Raw genomic sequence first — 21,963 nt, 5'->3', positions numbered from 1 at the left:
ATCTATAATTTTTTATACAACTTTATAGGATCATAATTTAAGACTATTATATTGAAATCTTTTAAAATTTTAAACATTAATTAAATTTTATTTATAGTTATAATTATAAAAGTGATAATTGAATCATTGTGTATTTGGTACTTTTGGATAAAGATCACTAAACTGATTGCAGAATAACACATAAACTATTTACACACACGCTTTTCATTTCATTATCATGTCATAATCATTTAAATACGTGGCTTTTCAGGTACTTATCATAAAGATCTGCTGTTGTGTCTTATTTAAAGTTGTCATGGCGCAATATAACAACTTTCATTTCAAACACATACAACAATACCAATATCCATACAAAAACCCGGTAAATTTATTTCAACTATATCCTCCTCAAGTATCGAAACTAAAAGATAATTTCAGCTATGAAGAATACAACTATTATGATGACGAAAATGTTTGTTCCTGTGAAAACTGCGATAATCTAAAACCGTCTTGTCAAAATATGTGCCCAAATTGTGCTAGGTTATCCTTAACAAATGCTGGTTATGTAATTATACCGTTTCCTTACCCTTATCCGGTTATACCTAAAACAACAAATCAGCCCAAAAAGTTAACTAAAGTTACTACTCAACCTACCACAAAAAGTAGTGCAACAATAGTTTCTCAACAATCAACTAAAGCAGTTGAACGTACGTTTGATGAACAAACTGATGCCACTATAACAGACAAATTAGTTGAATCGAAAGTTCCAGACGTCGCTGCTAAATCACTCGAAGTGAAAGATAAAAGCCCATATATGCTTACGTCATTAAGACGAACCAAGCCTAATTGGATACCTAACTACGGAATAGTGCCAATTTCTAACAAATTTGCAGAGAAATTGATGTTACAATTACGGAACATGAAAGTACTGCATTCGCCTAAAGATTACTTGCGAGATGTTGATTAAATTACACCCATTAATTAGAAAAATGTTCTAAGTACTCATTGTTACATTTCATATTTGTACCATAGTTATAAACTCGTACATAGTTGTAAATTTAATACATTTTTAAAATATCTTTGATGTTTTTTTTTTAACTTTTATCGATAAAATACCATAAAATATAAACTCTTTTGTTTGAATTATTATTGCAATTTGCGTAATAAAACGTTTATATTCAGAAAAACAATTGAAATAAAAGGCTAAGTGAAATGATTTTATGTGTAACATATTTACTATGGAAAAGGTAGGAATTTTTTGCTGTTTTTTTTTTCTACTTTAATTGTAATGGGTAGTATAATAAATAGGTCAGTAACAACTTTGAATTAGTCTATTTTTCAGATAGCAAACGTTGACATTTTTATATTAATTCACATATCATTATATCAATACGTATTGAATCTACATTACCAAAATCCGCAATCGTACACTCGGGCAGCCTATTATGACCAATATGATGATCAAGAGTACAGATGGTTCAAATCTAAGATCAAATCACGCAGACAAAAGAACAAATATGATATAAGCGCAGAATTTGATGATGGACCGAGGAGACTGAAATGCAAATGTAAAAACAAAAAGCAGTTGCATAAGCAGCGAAAGAATTGTTATTGTGATAAATATTCAGACAAAAGCGATGAGGATTATGATCGTTACAAATTTATGCCTGTACAATTTCCGTTTCTGTCTATTACAACTTATTATCCACTAGTACCTTGGTTTATAAATCAAGACAGCGAAGCAAATGACCAAGACAATAAAAAAGAATCAGATAGCACGGAAACAAAAACTACAAATACAATAGGAACAACAGAAACTATAAAAACAACAGCGCCAATAGAAACAATAGGAACAACAGACTCTACAAAAACAACAGCGACAACAGAAACGGCAAAGGCAACAGAAACGAAAACGACAACCAAAGAAACAACAACAAAAGCAATGAATACAACAACGACAATGACAAAGACAACAACAACAATGACAACGACAACAACAACAACTACGACAACGACAAAACCAAATACAACAGTGCCAGTGACAGTAGATGACAAAAAAGTACTTAAATACTTGTACAAAAAGAAAAAATGCTATCAAAATAACAGTTCAAAACGTAAGGTGGGTAGTCAAGTAGGAAGATACTTCTATAACGATTTAGTTCTACGACCGACAGTGAAAGATAGTTTATTATAGAAGTATAATAATATTTAAAAAATTCCTACTTTCCTAAATTTTTCGCCTTAATTATTGAATAGGTTGTATCCTAATTTATAAAAGTGTATTGTTGCAAAAAAATACGTTTATAACTTTTTTCTAGCGTTCTTTGAGAAATAAGTACATAAGATTTCTATATCACCTCTGTTTTTGTTAATGAAAATGATATTTTCACCAACTTTAATTGAAATAATTATTGTCTGTTATATTGTTGCTTGAATACCAATATTATAAATTTCCTAAACAACATTCAGGTAAAATTAAATTTAATAACTTGAAAAATTAACTGTTTTTCGTTCATTGTTTTAATGATTTTATTTTCACTGTGAAAATACTTAAAAGTATATATATATACTTAGGGTGGTCCTGAAAACCAGTGTCAGGGCTTTTTAGTCCTGAATATAGCTGAGATCCTACCTTTTTGTGAAACACACTGTTACCGCGCTACTGTCTTCTTTTATTGTTTATTTTATTTTTTTTATTTCTCAAATATTGTGTTAGATTTAAGACTTTGAATGTAATGCCTGCCTCGGGTGTTATATGTATATATTGTGTGTGTTAGGATCAGTGTGTTTAACAAATAAAGTTATTATTTTTATTACTATTATTAAAAGTAGATAAGATATAGATACAAAAAGAACAATAATTAAAAACAGTAAAATCAGGAAACACTGACCTGAAAATTGTAAATATTATCTATTCCCTTTAGACAAATAATAAATAAATTAACAACTGCAATAGTAAAAACCGGCATTCACATAAAAAATATTTATTGGTAGAAAACACTAGTTGCACCCATTGAATCACTTCACTTTTAGATTTCACATATCCATGAAAGTAACCGAATATTATTCGATTTACATAAATTACCGATACAATGCGACATGTAGCGTGGCCTGACCTTTCAGAAGTTAGCGCGACTGCGCGAGAGTCGCGCGGGGTCACAAACGAATTATTTTTAGAGTTGAAAGTTCGAAATACATCGTTTCAGACGTCTTTTCGTAGCTACGTACGCTTCCGTTAATGTCTACGGATACTTATGAGATCAGATAAATTAAAAAGAAAATTAATAATTTTTAGTACGATATTTTAGTTTTTAACCGATTTAAAAAAAGAATATTATCAATTCGACTGTATTTTTTCTGTGTACCTTATAATTTTTAACTGGCGGTCCGCCTTTAATGTTTTTTTTTTTAAATATAGATAAAGGTTGTGCTTAGCATGCGATCCCATTTAAATTTGACTTAGATCTGACTACCACCTTTTGTGTTATCAATCAAAAAAATCCGTAATTACGTGGTCGATGTAATTGAAATCGGTTTTTTTACGTTTGCGAGCAAACACAATTATATATATTTGTATTATGAAAAATAATAATATAATAAATTATACAATTTTTTTTGTTGTGCTTAATTAAGAAAATAAGCTCAAATGCTTTTTTGACCTAGGTGTATAAAAATAACTAATTACAAAATATAATTATGTAGTGACGATCTTTTTTAGAATAAATTACTATATTTTGAACAGAACTTCAAATAATAATAATAATAAATAATAATTATTATTATTATTAATAATTGAAAATTAACTAAATTCGTTACAATAAGAGCGCTATAAAAATGCCTGTCATAATTTTATTAGTCCATTAAAAAGCACCAGAGAACTAAAAAAAAAAAAATTTTGAAATAACTAACTTCTTTGAGTGTTTCAATAATGATTTAATTTTAATGAATTCGACTTATAGGTTACAAAAAAATTTAAACATTACTTTTCACTATACAAACTTCACTTTTCAGGAAATACAATAACAATACTTATCATACTTACAATAAGATAGAAAACAAATTACTTGTGTTCAGTTGGTGTCTATTATAGACTTGGCTCGTGCCTAATCGACCTCTTGCTGCAAAGGCTAGATGGTAATCATACATTCTATCAACCACGGCTGCCATTAAATTGTTAAGCTCGACCTTTAAACAAACGCTACCTAACTTCGCAGATGAATTGACCAGCTGCTAGATAGCTTAATTGATAAAACTTAATGAAATAGCTATTAAGCAAATACAATGTGGAAATCTAATCATGCAGTTATTCTGAGAATCTAAAACACGTAGTTGAGAGGTGTTGCTGGTTTCTTAATAATTTAGAAGAACAGTAACTTTGCTCTTCTATGGAGTGGATAAGGATTATTTAAAATCGAACTATAGCAGAAGTTTTTTTAAATTAATTTAATCAAATAATTAACGTTGAAATTTTAAAACATATATCAAATGAGAATTGAATCACTCTAATTTCAGAAACTATAAGGTTGATCTTTATTTTCTTACATTTGTTAGATTTAATGGAAAATACTATTGAATGAATAATAGTACGAAATATTTTAGGTGCTAAATACAAACGTCAATGGAAATGGAAGTAGCCCAGTACATTTTTAAATTAAATCAAATAACTGTTACCAACAAGTTATGGATCATAGTAATATCATCGTTGTCGCAAAAGCTATAATTCGAGTTCTTTTAGAAATCGTTCTATTTCAACTGAATAATATTTTTAACCAAGTGTGTGTACAAGAAGAATATAGCCTTGCAACGAAATTAAAATGTAAGCAAAGAAAGGTTTAAAATACCTATGAGAGTAATCTTATTCACCTATTCATAAAATTCCACAAATTACAGAACACACTTTTAATTATCGCTGTGTGGCTACTGCACCAAAGAATATAGCCACCCCCCCTCTTCCCGTGGGTGTCGTAAGAGGCGACTAAGGGATAACAAGGTTCCACTACCACCTTGGAACTTAAGAAGCCGACCGATGGCGGTATAACCATCTAACCGTTGGCTTTGAAACACACAGGCCGAAGACGGGCAGCAGCGTCTTAGGTGCGACAAAGCCAGCCCTGCGGTCACCAACCCGCCTGCCCAGCGTGGTGACTATGGGCAACACACATTCACGCATTTTTGGCGCGAACTTGTGGAGGCCTATGTCCAACAAGTGGACTGCAATAGGCTAGAATGATGATGATGACTTTTAATTAAAAAAAAAGCACATAATTTCGACACTAGTAAAAACTTACATCAAAATCGACACGCATTAGTAATTTATTTGGCTAAATAAATTGCAGTTTCAATCATTTTCATTTTCATAATAATTTTTGATCGAGTATTAGATAAAGCTTTTCTTAACACGAATGCAAAATTAGTAACACGAAAAAACTTATATTTTATACTATTTTCTCGTACTGTCACCTAAGTGAAATAACTTCTTCTTATCCATTTCCAAACACCAACTTCTAAATCGATCCTTATATGTAACTTCTCTAATTATTGATTACCAATCTGTATTTTCCCTTTTCTTCGAAAATCCTTTTAAATGTCTTTGCCCATGGTGTTTTTGGAACCAGCGTTCGAATCTTTATTCTTTTTAATCCGAGTTTCCTCCCAGTCATCTTGTGTGTCAGTCCATTATGCAAGTTACTGTTCCTAATCTGCTTGACTTTCGGGGTATAATAAATGCTGCTATTTGTAATGTTCTTCATGGCATTTTGCTCAATCATTTAAATTCTACAAAACTTAAATTCGTGAATCATTCTTTTCCTGCTATGACGATTGAGTTAGTATCCCGCTTTTATCAATACGCCTTACTATATAAGTTAGGCAACCCCACAATCATGTGAAAGTCCAACATAATTATTGTTTAACCTGATGTTGCATATATCCGTAGGCTAAAGTAACCCCTTAACATCGGATCGAGGTGTCAATGCCTCCACTTATAATACAAAAAAGAAAAAAAAACACAATACTTAGCTTACTCAGCTAGTCCGATTTTAACTAGTGATGTTCCGGATATCCGAATCTGTATCCGTGGATATTCGCGGGAAAAATGAGATCCGTATCCGTATCCGTCGCTTTTTTCATGGATCTTATACGGATCTTTTATTAATGCCCAAATGCCCAAAAAATATTTGGCACCTTATCTTTTATTGTAATAAATTAATAATAATAGTACCTATATAACTCAAAGATACTAAATCAACTATCTTATGTGATCACCATTACACATAGAAAGCTATGACATTACTTTTATAAATATAAGAAAATGAAAAACAAAACTTTTTTTGTTAATATCATTTATATAGACATTTGTATCGGCAGCGGACGATTTAACAAAACGTTAAATGTTTTTGTTTTATAATATATTTATTAACTTTAATTTAATGTTATTTTCGTTTCATCCGACCAAAAACCTACCATCCCGAAAAAGATTTTTTTTTCTCGCTAATATTTCTCGCTATTCGATCTGGCAACCCTAGTCCTGTTCGTCGTTGTGGCGGGAGTGACGTCAACTATCGTTTCAAGGTCACGCAAAGACACCAATTGAGTGACTAAATAAAGATCCGTATCCGTATTCGCGGATCTTGACACTAAATATCCGTATCCGGGTCCGTATCCGCGGATATACATTTTTGACGATCCGGCACATCACTAATTTTAAATACTCGTTTTTTTCTGCTATATTAAGTTCAATAATAGACAATTAAATATCACACTTCGACTTACAAAAGCATATCATCAGCAGTTAAAGCCACGAGGGAAATTCTTGAGAACCATTTAAATTAATGGTTACAGTAATTTATATAATTAATGACTAATATAAATAAACACAAACAGCGCAACCCAGACTAAGCATAGTCTAGCAATATTATAAACACGCGTAAACCATTTATGTACATGATTTGTACGCGTGAGATGCGGATAGCACGTTCCTACGCACGTTGACTTTTACGAGTATTTTTTATTATTAAACACTTGAGCCGCGTCTTGGTTTCTTTCTTGTAATAATTTCTGTGTAGACTATTTATTAGCCTATGACGACGCGTTGGCGCAACGGTCACAGCAGCAGGTTTGTGTCTGTTGCGCTGGCGATTGCGGGTTCTATCTCGGCACATGGCAAACATTTGTATTTTTTTTAAATAAATAATATAATAAAAATAATTACTATATAACAAAAATCAATATGTAGAATAGTCTCGATCAGTGGACTCGCGTCGACTTTTAGAAATTTTAAGACTAGTCATTAAGGTTTCTGGGATTCTAAAGTTGCAGTGAAGTACCGATGCATGTTTAAACAAAAAAAAAAAAATGGAATAACAAAAGCACGGGCATAATAAGCCTGTGGATATATCACTTAAAAAAAAATTGTATTGGCCATACAGATGTTTGCCGTGTTCTGGGCGTTTGTGCTTGTGTATTTAATGTTTCCGGACCCCCGGCACAGCAGATAATCCTAGTAAGGGCCGTCAAGTTTGAGGCATATATTATTTTTATTACTAATTATAAATATCTTGAAAATATCAAATATTACGTCGATTTAATTATATTTTGACTGTACTGATTAAATATAAAAAATTGCGTGTAGTTTATAAGGGGAATAAGTAAAGAGTAATAATCAGAATGAAACACATGATTTAAAATAAATATAATAGGTAATATAAATTTATTTAAACAAACAATATGCATCTTACGTTTTAAATTAATTTTATTTATCTTAAAAAGTACACAGCCATTTTTGATATAACAAAAAGCTTAAAATCAATTACATAGGTATAACTTCATTGACATCTCATTACTACACATTATGCACATGGAAAACTTAATTATAATTTTTAATACCGTGAAGTATCTATTAATATAAAATTTTCCTAATAATTAACTAGTCAACGTACAATGGCCTAATATAATATATTTCTTTACAAAAACTATTTACAATTATAATATAAATTACACACTATTCAAAAATAACTGCAAATATGACACAAGTTATCAGCACCTCAATATAGGACCAAGTCCACTTCATATGGAAATAATTAACTTCTTTGTACTCATAGTACACTAATTAAAAAAATAACAATATATGTGTAAATGCATTCAAATTCCGTCTAACAAATATTATCTTAAGATCACTTGTACTAATCTTATATGGAAGACATTTTATTTACCGAAATTTTTCAATTTTACAATGTTACTTTTTAACAGATTAAATACAAGCGAGAGGCATTCAATTAAACTATAATAATACATACCATTTACAAGTTATATACAGTAGGATCTTTAGTCTAGACACAAGATAGGTTTAAAACTAAATTTAAACTACTGATTGTATTGACTGACTTAAATTTTGTATATAGAAATAGTATTTGCTATATAACGTTAAATGCCTCTAACTTCTAATCTATCTTGCGGACACTATGTAACTGTCACTTTTTATTTGTCACTATTAAATTATAATTTAACATTTATATTCGAACAACACAAATAAATATTGATTCATATGTGGTGTCATAAAGTCACTTGCAAAATATTTTTTAGGTTAATTGTTCATTTGGTCTGGATTGAGAGAGACGACAAAAGTTCTTGGAAACTTGTGACGTACCACGCAGCTCTCTTCTTGACTTCCTCTCTAACTACGTTTCCGCCAAAACCTGTAATAAAGATAAACATAAGCAAAATTATACAAAAAATAAAAAAAGAAAATTTAGGACTCAGCGTATAAAGATACATGCTTTTAAGTCACAATAATTTTTTTTGTTATGAATAACTTCACATAATACACAATACTCGTTTTTTGGGTGTTATGGAAATTGTGTCAAACAACCAACACTGCATATAAGAATATGCAAAACCAAGGAAATTACAAATATATTGCAAACTTATCGTAGAAATTTTGGTATGGCTACATACATTTTGGTATGGCTACTTCTAGAAGTAGTCTTCTCTTCCAATGTATATATTAATACGTGAAGCAAAACATATTACCCCTTTCTGAGAAAATTGCGTAGACGGAGGAGTATGAAATTTCGCAAACTTATAGTTTATATAGAGAAGAAGTGCAGAATGCTAATACTAGAAAACCCATTACCATAATATAGTCCGAAATTATATACTGATTTAAAAAATAGCTAGTACTATAGCAAGACTTATAGTACATAGTTTGTATTAAATATATAATTAGCTTTATTGTTACATAATAATATTGTTATTTACCAATAAAAGCATCAGCGGGGGGACTAGCTTCAGCGTCAGTGGCGCCATCTCCAATCATCACGAGCCTCTGGTAGCCATGTTGTTCCTTAAGCCGCCTGATCACTATCCCCTTTCCTCCCGATCTTGAAGTTGGTTCATTTTCATCGAAACCTGCATATTCGCCTGTAAAAAAACAAAAAATATATTATATTGTTGTAACCGTTACCAAACCAAGCTCACTACCCGAACGTATAAAGTTATTTATTTAAAAAATCTGTTTTTATAGAAAGTCAAATTCAAAGTTCAATTTATTCCGGCCTTTTGGATCATGTCTAATAAATAATGCATTATGTTTGTTATGGATTCGAGACGTAGACTCTGCTGAGCAGAAGTGCTAAGTAAAATCAACAAAATAAAAAACATTGCCTTAAATTATTTATTTCTAAAACTCATTGGAAACGCATTTTACTTGCTTTTAGAACGACATCGTAGCATAAAAATTCTATTAAATGGTGTTTGTGCGTAAAGCAGAACGTATTGAAAATGACAGTTTCAAACATCTTATTTGTTAACCCGACCACTTAACCCAAACCAATGTGCGTCATCTCTTCATTTGAACGCAATGTTGTTACCCTTTTAATTGACACGGCGACTTTGACAACACAACTGAATCAATAAATCAATGTATTTTTTTATCTTATCTCAAAAAAATAAGTTTATTAGGAAGTATATTTATAACAAAATGAAAACAATTTTGAAATAAAATTAATTTTATCAAAATTTTGCGCGTTTTCTTTCAATAAAATTTGCATTTCAAATATCGAACGATAAATATTAAATCCGTATCTTTTGTTTATACAAAAAATAAATATATTTTTTTCAAGATTACTATCGCAAAAAAGCAAAAATACCTAAATTGGATTGACACGGCTGAATAGATTAAATGATACTCTAATCATATATCATTTTACATTTAGATTATAGCATAATAAACTGTATATATAATCTATGATACGAAATAAATCGTAACAAAAGCATCGCAAACAAAACATTTATTTACAATACTGTCTTTATTTTAACGATAAAAGCCACTATTTTTATGATACATAGATTTGAGAAAAAAAAATACGTTTATTTTTGTTGAAACAAAACTTTAAGATTCCGAAAGTTAGAGGCAAAATCGCGAATCAATCCCTGACTTATGAAACTAAATCTTTGACTCTTCGTATTTAATAATATAATTAAAAAATTATGAAGATAAGCTAGTCTCGTTTTCATGGCCTAAATTGATAAATCCTATAAATTACTATTTTTAAAACAATGCATTTAAAACCAAGACGTACCATAATCCGTGGCCCAGTTTACATTTGCGTAAAGATTTGCCTGAGTGCGCACGCATTCGTGTCGTGAACGATATCTATTGTTTTTCCTTCATAATGATTTACATTTCATCATACAAATAAAAAGATATTGTACAGCTCAAACTATATTATTTATTTCTCATTACCATTCTATTCGTAAAAGTGTATTAACATTGAATTTATATCTTATTTCATTGTCGTAAGGTTTTTTTTTCGTTGGACGTATAAAAGTGATTTCTCTGTGATGGCAAACAAGACAAGAAATGTAGGTATGCGTATTGCGTATCACATGAGTCAGGTCAAATGTCAATCCAGTGGGGGTGTGTTACGTTACTTTATCATTAATTTTGATTACCCGATGTCATATAAAATGACAAAATTAAAAAAAAAAGTCAAATACTTATACTGATCGCGGTTTGCGATTGTTTTCATTATTATTTTTGATTGTAGAACACGGTAACAATATTTAAAGATAATAAAAAAAATTGTTTTGGCGAGAATAAACCTCAGACTATAAATAAATCATGCAGATACAAAGGTAGATAGATGGGCGGGTCAGCGCTGGCATAAAGTCGATTACATAAATGAATGATTCAGTTTGGACCATGAATGTTTGATTAATTGGCAACAAAATTATACTAGTATACTAGCTGACCCCGTTGTTTTGCCATATATTTTATTAACCTTCTAACCCCCCCCCCCCCCCCCCCTATAACTTAGGGGAATGAAAAATAGATGTTGGCCGATTCTCAGACTTACGTTGGGAAAGCGGAAGAAGTAAATCGTGCAAACGGAGAAAACAAACCAGTGGAATATATAATATAAAAATATAGGTACATATAAGTTGTTTATTTTTTTCAACAAGATTAGATTTAAGGAAAAAAATATATTTATTAAGTTTATTTTATTGTCACATGTCAATAAACTTAAACGATTATTTATTTTTATTTATTTATACTTTATTGTATAATCTTAATCCATTTAAAAAAAAAAATTAAATGACATTATTTGTAATATTAAACTTAAAACCGTAAATAAGAAATACAAAGCAATATTATTATAATATAGTAAGCCCACGTAGTTTTATTACCCTTAGTGTTATTTAATACCCTTATTTTTGACCACATATATAAGTTAAAATTGTTTACTAACCTGTTTCTAAACATTATCATTAGATACTATCCATATATTACGTCACATATTTTGCAACTTTTCACATCAGTTTCGATATTATTTTTATTTCCGTTTATTATTATATTTTAATACTCACATACTCATTAGTGACGTCACAAAATTTTTGACCCCACCCTATCCTTTCTCGTGTGACAATTACGTCGTGTGAGACGTAATTTATGGATGACCACGTATGATATAACAAAATATTAAGAATAACTTATAAGTAAATAACAAAGTTCATAGAGGTAATTATTACGAAATCTTTGGAATTCCCCTTCAATTAACGTAACAGGAAAATACAAATACAATTTACCTATTTTGTTATCTATTACATGTTTTGATATAAATGTAACAACAACGTCCTTAACAAAACCGGTTTTAATTAATACGTCAATAAAAATGTAAAAGTAATTGAAGTTTTCAAATTTTGTATAAAACCGTTTGCAATTTTCACTGCAATATCTACCATATAACTAGATAAACGAAAACAATAAAAAATATTCAAACCTAGATAAAGTTGTTTGTTATATTCATTTTGTATCAATTTTCATCCATATATTTATTTAGCACTGCATAAGACTATATCTAGCGCTACTTCTAATCATTACTGCAGATAGTAAACTATTACACAAGAAATATGGTTTAATTATAAATATAATGTATCAAATATTACCGCACATATCAAGTTTTATCTTACACGATGATTCAACAAGTAAATAATCATATATTATTTCGCTGAGTTAGTTTCTATGAAAAATAGAAATATTGTAATTTACATACTTCGTTTTCTAACATATTATAATGTCTACTCTGCATCTCTGCTATGTTAAGCGTTTGAAACAAATTTGAATGTTACGCTTCAGCCTGTAATATTCCACGGCTGGGCATAGGCCTCTTTCCCAACGTAGGTGAAGGATCAGAGCTTAATCCACCACGCTGCTCCAATGCGAGTTGACGGATAAATATTAGAATTAATAGATTTGAATGTACCTGGTATAAACATTTTGACTTACGAGAAATTAAAAAAAATAATTTCTATAGAGATGTAATATGATTTCAATGACTTTAAAAACTTGTAACATGTATGTATTCAACCACCAACGGTTAAGAAAGGAGTACGTGAAGTAAACAACTTCAATACAAGTACAGGGAATAGTATAAAGTCGATGAATTCACTTTATACTGATAAAATAAATAAAAAACGGATGATCTATAAATAATCAAATAAATAATCGACAAGCACAATCTACATATATCTTATAAAGACACATCAGAAAATATTACAATAATTTAATCACTACAGCTGGAAAAAGACTTATGTTTTTATAGATAAAAATGATTGCGAATGAAATAATATCCTTATCGTGATAGCTGGATGTCAAACAGCGGGAGAAAAATTTTGATAGTATAATATTATAAATCATTTATAGAAAAACAAATGAATTTAAAAATATTTACCATAATACTAAGCATTGTTATATTTTGTTAGGCTTTCAAATATAAAAAAGCAATAAATAGAATAAGAGTTAAAAAAATAAATAAGAAACTAACGTAATCATTGGATCTTTGACAATCAAGTTATAAGCTTAATTTTATTGGAAGATCGACTTTATTTTTTGTGCTAATACATTTATACTAATGCAATATTAAACTAAAGCTTTAAAAACCCGTCTTAACTATATCAGCTTTGTATTCAGAACGCAAAATAGTGTAAATAAAAATAAATAACTACAGGCAGTCCTCGACTTACGTCGTCGTTTCGATTTACGTCATTTCAAGTTACGTCGAACAATGTTTTGACACTATTCCTCAAGCTTACGTCAATTTTTTCGATTTTCGGCATAGGAGAATTGACTTGTTAACAGAGAAGTTTTAATCTTAATAACAAAATTTGTGCAGCCTCTCAGTGTTACCAAAACCTGTATGATAGCAAGAAGAAAGAAGCGAAGCAATCTAGAATGGATAGTTTCTTTAAGCCAAAAGTTTAATTTATTATTTCTTATTAAATATTTTGATAATTAAAGATTTATCATTATTATTTAAATTAATAACACACAAATACGAAAAATAACTAGCAATTTCATAAGTACATAACTAATTAGAAAACTTACTTTTGATAATAAAGTATGTATATCTTTTGTTAGAAATGCAGTATTTTTTTTTTAAATTTTGAGATATAAAAAATATGAGTCGACTTAAGTCGTTTCGATTTACGTCGCGTATTTCGAGAACCTAACATGTCGTAAGTACGAGGACTGCCTGTACTCGACGCATGATACTTTAACACATTAATTTAGAGAATAAATTTTGGTAATAGCAAAGTCTTTATTACTACCATTAACAGGTTTAGTATTTGCAAATCTACTTATCCCCAATAATCTTACCATTTTAAATTATACGTATCTAGTTTCTACTAGTTGTTTATACGATTTATGACTAGAGTACGATGCATAAGTCAAGGAGCTTTTTAAAATATTTACGTATTATGGCAATTACTGATTTGGCTTTATCTGCTGACATATCTCGATCAAACCAGTTTACTTAAATGGCTGTGATTGGATTAAAAGACAATATATAAATGACCCAAGACGAACACGTGACATAAAAAATAGTGAATGATTATTTCATCCTTCTAAACCCTATCATGAATAGAAAAGCAACTGGGTTAGCAACATATTAAAACGCGATCAGATAAATAGATCATGCAATAGCGCTGATACAACAAATATATAATGAAATTTAAAACTTATTAATATATTATTTAAGGGTCAACGGTTGTGAGCACGCATTGCGTCTCAGTTCCACGATATTGATAACACATAACCTCGTTCTCTGGAGGCGTGCCCCAGTGTTTATCAACATGAAAATTATGCTTTTGTTTGTTATATACTGGTATGTACGAGAATATAACTGATTAATTGTTATTCCCTGCTTATATTTCATCATTGCTAGGTATTGGATGGTTTCGGATGGATAAGCATTTATTTTTAGCTGTTATAACTTGATGGCTAGTATACAATATATTAAAGTTTTTAATAATATAACAAACAGTTTTTGAGTTAGATTATTCTATAAAAACCGTATATCATCCTTATAGATAATTTTTTGTGCATTCCAGAAAAAAACAAAAACGAGCAGAAAAAACACAAAAACGAGCAGAAAAAACTTCTTCTTCATGACGAACAGACAAAAGTGTTCTGTATTAAGTTCTGGTATTAAGATTATATATACCTATAATCGCTAAATGATTGATAATAATGATGACTAATATGATAGCTAATATTGATTTATATATATTTTTTAAATGTGCCTTTAAATAAGAAAATTGTTACTGATTTATCACATTTTTCTGTAAATACAATCGGCACTTTTTTTTTAAAAACCATGTAAATTTTGTACAACAAACTCGATTACTAAATATGATAAACATTCAAGTAAATGATATGCAAAACCGGTAAATTCCACTTTGGTGGCTATCGCGTCGAACCCGGCTGATTTCGCTGAATTCATTTCGTACTGATAACAATTGTGTTTGCTCGCAAACGAAAAAAAAAACGACTTCAATTATATTGACAAGTACATAACATGAACCATCAAAGATAAAGAAATAGTCAGGTAAATTCCCGTTATCAAAGATTACACAAAAAGCAGTCTTCAGATCTCGACCAAATTTGAATGGGACTACAAACAAAAGTATCAGCTTTCAATTAAAATAAGAATCATCAAAATCGTGACCCAGTGAAAAGTTATACGGTACAACAACTTACAACGTAAATCGACGAAAAAATAGTCAAGTAAATACGCATTATTAGATATAACCCGAAAATTACTAGTAAATATTAATTGATAACAATAATGAATAACATGATAGCTAATATTAATGTTTATTTTTTGTTTTATTGCGCATAAATCGCCTATTTCAAATTTTAATATAATTATGTATATAATACTTATTATATTGCTTGATACTCAATCTCTATTTTTATATTTTAATGTTGCCATGCAATTTTATCTTGTTATTAATGATACACTTTTGACACAGTTTTTTTTTTTTTTTTTAACTTATTGTAAGTATACTAGCATTGATTAATTTTTAATGCGAGAAAAAAAATTATAAAGTTTTGCTGACCGTTTTATAATGTTTAATCTACTAATGATAAACAAAGAAATATTATAAGTTTAACTTACCATTAAAAAAGAATTTAAGTCTATTAGCGTATACGTTGCGCGTAGGGATCCCAAGATGCACCGCAACCGGCTCTATTAAACTTCTGAACCCACCAGACACTAGGTATACTTCGACGCCTCTCTCTTGTAATGTTTTAACTAATTCACTGGAAACAAGCAAATAATTTTATAGTTAAACTTGTTTAACCACTAGTTCCATCTGCTTTATTATTACTGTATTATTACTACAGGTCGTTGTTTCATAGTCTATAGCTTTTTAACTTTTTAACGGTCCCTTTAGAGTTTCCTCTAGAGAGACTTTACGGTCTAGAACTTGGCGCATTAAAATAAACAAATATAATTTGTTATATTCATATACAAAAACAACAGAAGTTAAGTTTCTTAACTTTGAGGTAAATTATTATTTATTGCGTATAGGTAAAAACAAGTACATACACACAAACATTAACACGTCATGAAAAAAAAAAGCCATGACATAGAACGCTACATTTAATTTGATTATCTGTAAATGTTGAGTGAGTTCTTTTATGTTAAAATCGATATAAAAAATATTGAATTGGCGACATGTATGTACGCGCAAAACTACTGAACAACTGCAAAAAAATTGGAGATTTTTTGGGTTCGTCATTGTCAAGATTAGGTTTCTACGTTAGAAAATTTAAAATATATATATATATATATACGGCGTTAGATAATTCTCCGGGTAAATTTATTATACTTTTCACCTTCACGTCTACATCTTTAGCTTCAAGCCGGTTAATTCGTGATTTTTAATTTTTATCAGTACGAAATGAATTCAGTGAAATCAGCCGGGGTCGACGTGCCACCAAACTGAAATCTACCGGTTTTGAATATCATTTACCGATTTTACATATCATTTACTTGAATGTTTATCATATTTGATAATCGAGTTTGTTGAAATACTGTAAATGGTTTTTTAAGCCGAGTTTTGCAAAATTTAGCTACTTTTGAAACAAAAGTACCCTACTACATGTTGTATTTACAGAAAAATGTGATAAATCAGAATCTTTTTTATTTAATAGAATATTTTAACGTTTATTAGTAATGTAGGTACTATTACTTTATTCTTATTTAAGCGTGATTGAAGGATCCAAAGGCTACTTACGGAATTCCAGGTGTTAGATGAATCGGGAACGTATCTAGAAATTCTTTAATTTGACTAACATTAGGTCTAATTATATCCAGCCTCTTTTTGAGAGCCTCTTGGAACGTCATACTACCGCCCATTGCCTCAGCGGTTCTAAAAATAATTAAAAAAAAAAAAACAATAAATCATATACATTGATCGTGATATCGAAACGTTCTTTATCAAGGTAAGGGTTACATTCAAATTCAGGAACAAAAAATGCGACTTTTCCCACATTTTCTATCGGAATTCTTTAATAGCATCGCTTGAGATTTAAAAAATGATCTAGATATTTGGAATAACATTATCTGTAATTTACGACTTCCGTAACAATTAAAAAAAATAGTTTTGCAAATCGTTATACACAACATTATTTGAACTACATTAATTCTTATGTAAAATCAATAAAGAAAATTTCCAGAAGCGGACGAATAAGCAAATAAGCATTTGGGTGTACAAAAAGTTGACCAGTTCCTCCTCAAAACCGGTAGTCGAGTACAAGAACCTACTACACCAAAATTGCGGAATTATACCGATGGCATAAACAAATATAAATTATGTATAATTACATTAGAATATGGTGATATGTGTATTTACGTTACGAATACACCCATATTAGTCTTATGAATAAACAAAGTTAACGATTAAGTTTATTACACAATAATCGTATGATTAGATTTTGTTGCCAGGCTAAAACTTGATATTATCAAAGGAAATAAAAATAGGTAAAAAAACTTTTTAAGTTAAACGGTTTTATGTTAAACGTACATTGCAATGTTTAAGATAAATGTACTAAAAACCAAAAAATAATAAAATAGATACAGTCGTGGGAATTATAAACATATGCATAGACTAGACTAAAATAAAACCGTGGGGCACGTCAATTGTCTACAATCGTTGATTAAAATGTTTGTTTTGTAATGTTACACTATAATTAGGCAGTTGTTCAACCGACAACGATGGACGTGTGATAAGTAGGGCTAGAATGTGGAATCAAGCTAGCAAGCTCGATTATAAGCGAGTTTTAGGGTTTCATAGTGGTGAGCGAGTAGTACTTTTATCATATGTTTATTCCTCACCGTCTGCGGGCCAACTGCCTATTTTAACGACGAATTAAACGATTCTTCTATCGCACATTAAGTCGATAATTTGTAGACAATTGACGTGCCCCACGGTTTTATTTTAGTCTAGTCTATGCATATGTTTATAATTCCCACGACTGTATCTATTTTATTATTTTTTGGTTTTTAGTACATTTATCTTAAACATTGCAATGTACGTTTAACATAAAACCGTTTAACTTAAAAAGTTTTTTTACCTATTTTTATTTTCTAGTTTTTAGTTTTTATTTCGCATTCTGTTTAATTCATTTAGTGCTTCATTATTGCAAGGCCCATCTTAAATATTGAGGTTGTATAGTGCACTGTATTCTTCTTGTCAAGCCCTTTTATTTGATACCCATATTGGTGGGATTGATAAAATTTTTTTATCAGACATTTGGTAGCGGCGGCCAGCTTAGATTTCAATTTTGCATAGTAAATTGTATTCTACTTGTTGAGACCTTTCATTTGATACCCATGTTGATGGGATTGATAAAACCTAAGTTATCCGCCATTTTGTAGAGGCCGCCATCTTGGATTTTAATTTTATATAGTACATTGATTATACTGGTTGAGCACTTTCATTTGATACCCATATTGATGGGATCGATAAAACCTACGTTATCCGCCATTTTGTAGCGGCCGCCATCTTGTATTTCAATTTTTTATAGTATATTGTATTCTGCTTGTTGAGCCCTTTCATTTGATACCCATATTGATGGGATTGATAAAACCTACGTTATCCGCCATTTTGTAGCTGCCGCCATCTTGGATTTCAATTTTTTATAGTATATTATATTCTGCTTGTTGAGCCCTTTCATTTGATACCCATATTGATGGGATTAATAAAACATAAATTATCCGCCATTTTGTAGCGGCGGCCATCTTGAATTTATAATGATAATGAATAAACATAATTGTATTGTCACCAAAATCCAAAGTGTATACAAAATTTCAGATTAATCGGTTGACAGGAAGAGGGTGAAATTTGAATTACTAAATTTGACCCAAGAATAAATAATGAAAAAAAAATAAAACAAACGGGGTGAGCTAAATAAAACCGTTTAAAAAAGATATGCAGTGATCTAGCTGGTTTTCGTCGTTTTGCTTATACAGCAAATTATTATAAGGGACTTTAGGGATAAAATAAAATATTATAAGTATATAAACAATAAGTCAATAACCTTCCACAGTAACGAGTTATATATTACAAATAACGCAAAATTTATGCTATTAAAGATAGATCACAATAGATTAAGTTATGTATCTACTCGACAAATCAATCAATAGCAAATTTAGATATCTGTTTTGAAATAAGAATTTAATAGAAATTAATCGAAGTATTTTTAATTAAAACTTCTTTTACCCGAACTTTCTCTATTGCTTAAAATGTTTAATAAAATATAAAAAAAAAGATAATACTGTATAATATATACAGAACATATTGGATAAATAATAATTTTATTTATTTATTTACGCTTCGCTTCAGCCTGTAATATCCCACTGCTGGGCATGGGCCTCTTTCTCCATGTAGGAGAAAGGAAGAAGACTTCATGTGTCATTGAACCTAACTAATAAGACAAAATTTACAGTAAACGTACATCATTGTTCATTTAAAAGCAAGTACTTAATAATAATATACAATAACAGACTGTTCTTAGTATCTGCAATATTGTACTTATAAATAACTAATTGTGGAATCATTATTTTTCATTGTCTTATTTTAATTAAAATGTAACTATACAAAATTGATTAACTAAATTCTCGATAATATAACATTATATATGTAGCAGTTATGTTAATGAAACTAAGAAAACAATAGGACAAGTAATACTTACAGCTTTTTAACTTCTTCGCCCTTGCCACAGAACTTGGCCAGTTCGTCAATGCCCTCATCCTGGATGACAGTGGAGTCAACATCGAAACAAACGCAGTCCGCCGTTCGGAACAATTCTTGAACCGTTTGCTGCGGTGACATCACGCTTATGGAGACCAGGGACAAAGTTTTCAGAGTTGCCAGTTGAAGATTGTTTTTTAAACTGCAAATAATCATAAGTTTTTTACGATATTTAGTAAAAAACACACCTCAACCCAAGTTACTATTAATTCCAATTGTGAGTTAATTTTTTTTTCAATTACCTACACATTTATTATAAATTATACCGTTCATTCACCAAGTATTGTTACGAATGATTATGCTAGTTTAAAATGACATTGGAACTATTTATATCCTACCCTTGATTTTCCTTTTATCATTTTCTATAATAACATGCACAATAGTCACGATCGGATACAAATCTTACAACGTAATCAGCATAAAAACCATGAACTAAATAAAACCTCTCACAATATATAAATAAATAAATACTTGATTCTACGAAAAGGACAAGTAAACAACCATATTAATATCGCATGCATAGTATATATTTATGTATAAAATTATAGTATGTATTAAACCTGAGTAAAGCCATTTTCGTCGTCTTCTTAAAATACGATATGATTAAAAAACGATATAACTCGCTGGTACCTTTAAAATAATTTAACAAAGTTTAAATATCTTCAACTTTCAACAAAATGAGAATCACTTAACCAGAAACTATCGCGAACGCGCCTCTGTCGTATGTGATATCTTAAAGTACAGCACACTCGAGCCATTTTTATCGCCTTATATCCACCAGCTGTCCCGATATTACGCTATGATGCGAGCTACAGTACTTCTATCTGAGAGCTACGTACTATGAATGACGTCACCGCGTCATACTCACTTAAAAGACATGCTGCTAGACGAGAGACATATTTGAAGTAGGGGCGTCGAAACGACAATTGTCTCGCTTACTCGCGATATAAGCGTATGGAATGTTTGTGGAAACACTTGTTTTGCGAATTGCGTCGGGCGCAAAATCACCTTATCAGCGGCATTCGACGTAATATAATAATGATTTGCACTTTTTTTAAAGATACAAAAATGTCGACTGTTTCCATGTAAGCATTTGTAGTGATTATTAATCTATTAACTTAAATATTAATTCAAATAAATATTTCAGTTCTTTTTTTTTCTTTTGTTAAAAAAAGCGCTAGTAATATTATATAAATGAAGCCTGATCAGATTCTAAAATACTTTCCTCTATATGATATCACACTCGTCTTTATATTTTTCAGAGGAAGAGAAGTTCCATGATTCTAAGATCAAAAATGACAGAATTACAAAGAAACTTGAGGCCCCCATTTTACCCCTTTGGCGGTAGATTTTTTTTAAACGTTTCTAAGTGGGCGTATAGTGAATAAAGTGACCCTACTAATCAAAATTGACGCCGCGTTGGCGCAACGGTCACAGCCATGGATTTTACCTGTCGCGCTGGCGGTTGCGGGTTCGATTCCCGCACATGACAAACATTTGTATTGGCCATAAAGGTGTTTGCCGTGGTCTGGGTGTTTGTGCAGTCCTTGTGGGTCTCACCACCGTGCCTCGGAGAGCACGTTAAGCCGTCGGTCCCGGTTGTTATCATGTACACCTGATAGCGATCGTTACTCGTAGTAGGGAATATATCCGCCAACCCGCAGTGGAGCAGCGTGGTGGATTAAGCTCTGATCCTTCTCCTATATGGGGAAAGAAGCCTATGCCCAGTAGTGGGATATTACAGGCTGAAGCATACTAATCAAAATTCATGGGTCTAACTTCAGTGGCTTACAATCAATGATGATAAATAAATCAGTCATTGAATCCAAGTATAAGAATGGATTTTATTTATGTTATTTTTCATAATCAATTTAATGAGGT

The 21,963-nt window shown here is 30.4% G+C and overlaps 2 protein-coding genes across 2 annotated transcripts; one reads left to right on the top strand and one right to left on the bottom strand.

Annotated features, from left to right (window-relative positions):
* The first annotated feature begins 295 nt into the window (after nt 1-295).
* LOC123656566 lies at nt 296-1,058 on the top strand. Its single transcript, XM_045592237.1, has one exon. It carries the CDS (start codon nt 296-298, stop codon nt 944-946), a length of 651 nt encoding a protein of 216 aa, XP_045448193.1. The 3' UTR covers nt 947-1,058.
* Nucleotides 1,059-7,675: 6,617 nt separating this feature from the next.
* Nucleotides 7,676-20,238, bottom strand: LOC123656363 (phosphoserine phosphatase). The gene is made up of 5 exons (XM_045592055.1): nt 20,024-20,238; nt 17,065-17,199; nt 15,939-16,084; nt 9,235-9,396; nt 7,676-8,672 (listed from the first exon to the last, which is right to left on the bottom strand). The coding sequence occupies exons 1-5, from the start codon at nt 20,236-20,238 to the stop codon at nt 8,569-8,571; spliced, it is 762 nt and encodes a 253-aa protein (XP_045448011.1). The 3' UTR covers nt 7,676-8,568.
* Nucleotides 20,239-21,963: the final 1,725 nt, after the last annotated feature.

The sequence above is a fragment of the Melitaea cinxia genome, chromosome 9 (genome assembly GCF_905220565.1).
Source record: "Melitaea cinxia chromosome 9, ilMelCinx1.1, whole genome shotgun sequence".
Classification (NCBI taxonomy): domain Eukaryota; kingdom Metazoa; phylum Arthropoda; class Insecta; order Lepidoptera; family Nymphalidae; genus Melitaea; species Melitaea cinxia.
The sequence above is the reverse complement of the archived record's forward strand: the minus strand, read 5'-3'. Positions and strand labels throughout refer to the sequence as shown.

Bases quoted from the DNA above. Each gene is read 5' to 3' on its own strand.
- LOC123656566 (XM_045592237.1), top strand. From the start codon at position 296: ATGGCGCAATATAACAACTTTCATTTCAAACACATACAACAATACCAA.
- LOC123656363 (XM_045592055.1), bottom strand. From the start codon at position 20,238: ATGATTATTTGCAGTTTAAAAAACAATCTTCAACTGGCAACTCTGAAA. The intron at 9,397-15,938 runs GTAAGTTAAACT...GTTTTTTTACAG, and splicing joins ACTTAAATTCTTTTTTAATG to GCGAATATGCAGGTTTCGAT. The intron at 8,673-9,234 runs GTAAATAACAAT...TCTTTATTACAG, and splicing joins CCCCGCTGATGCTTTTATTG to GTTTTGGCGGAAACGTAGTT.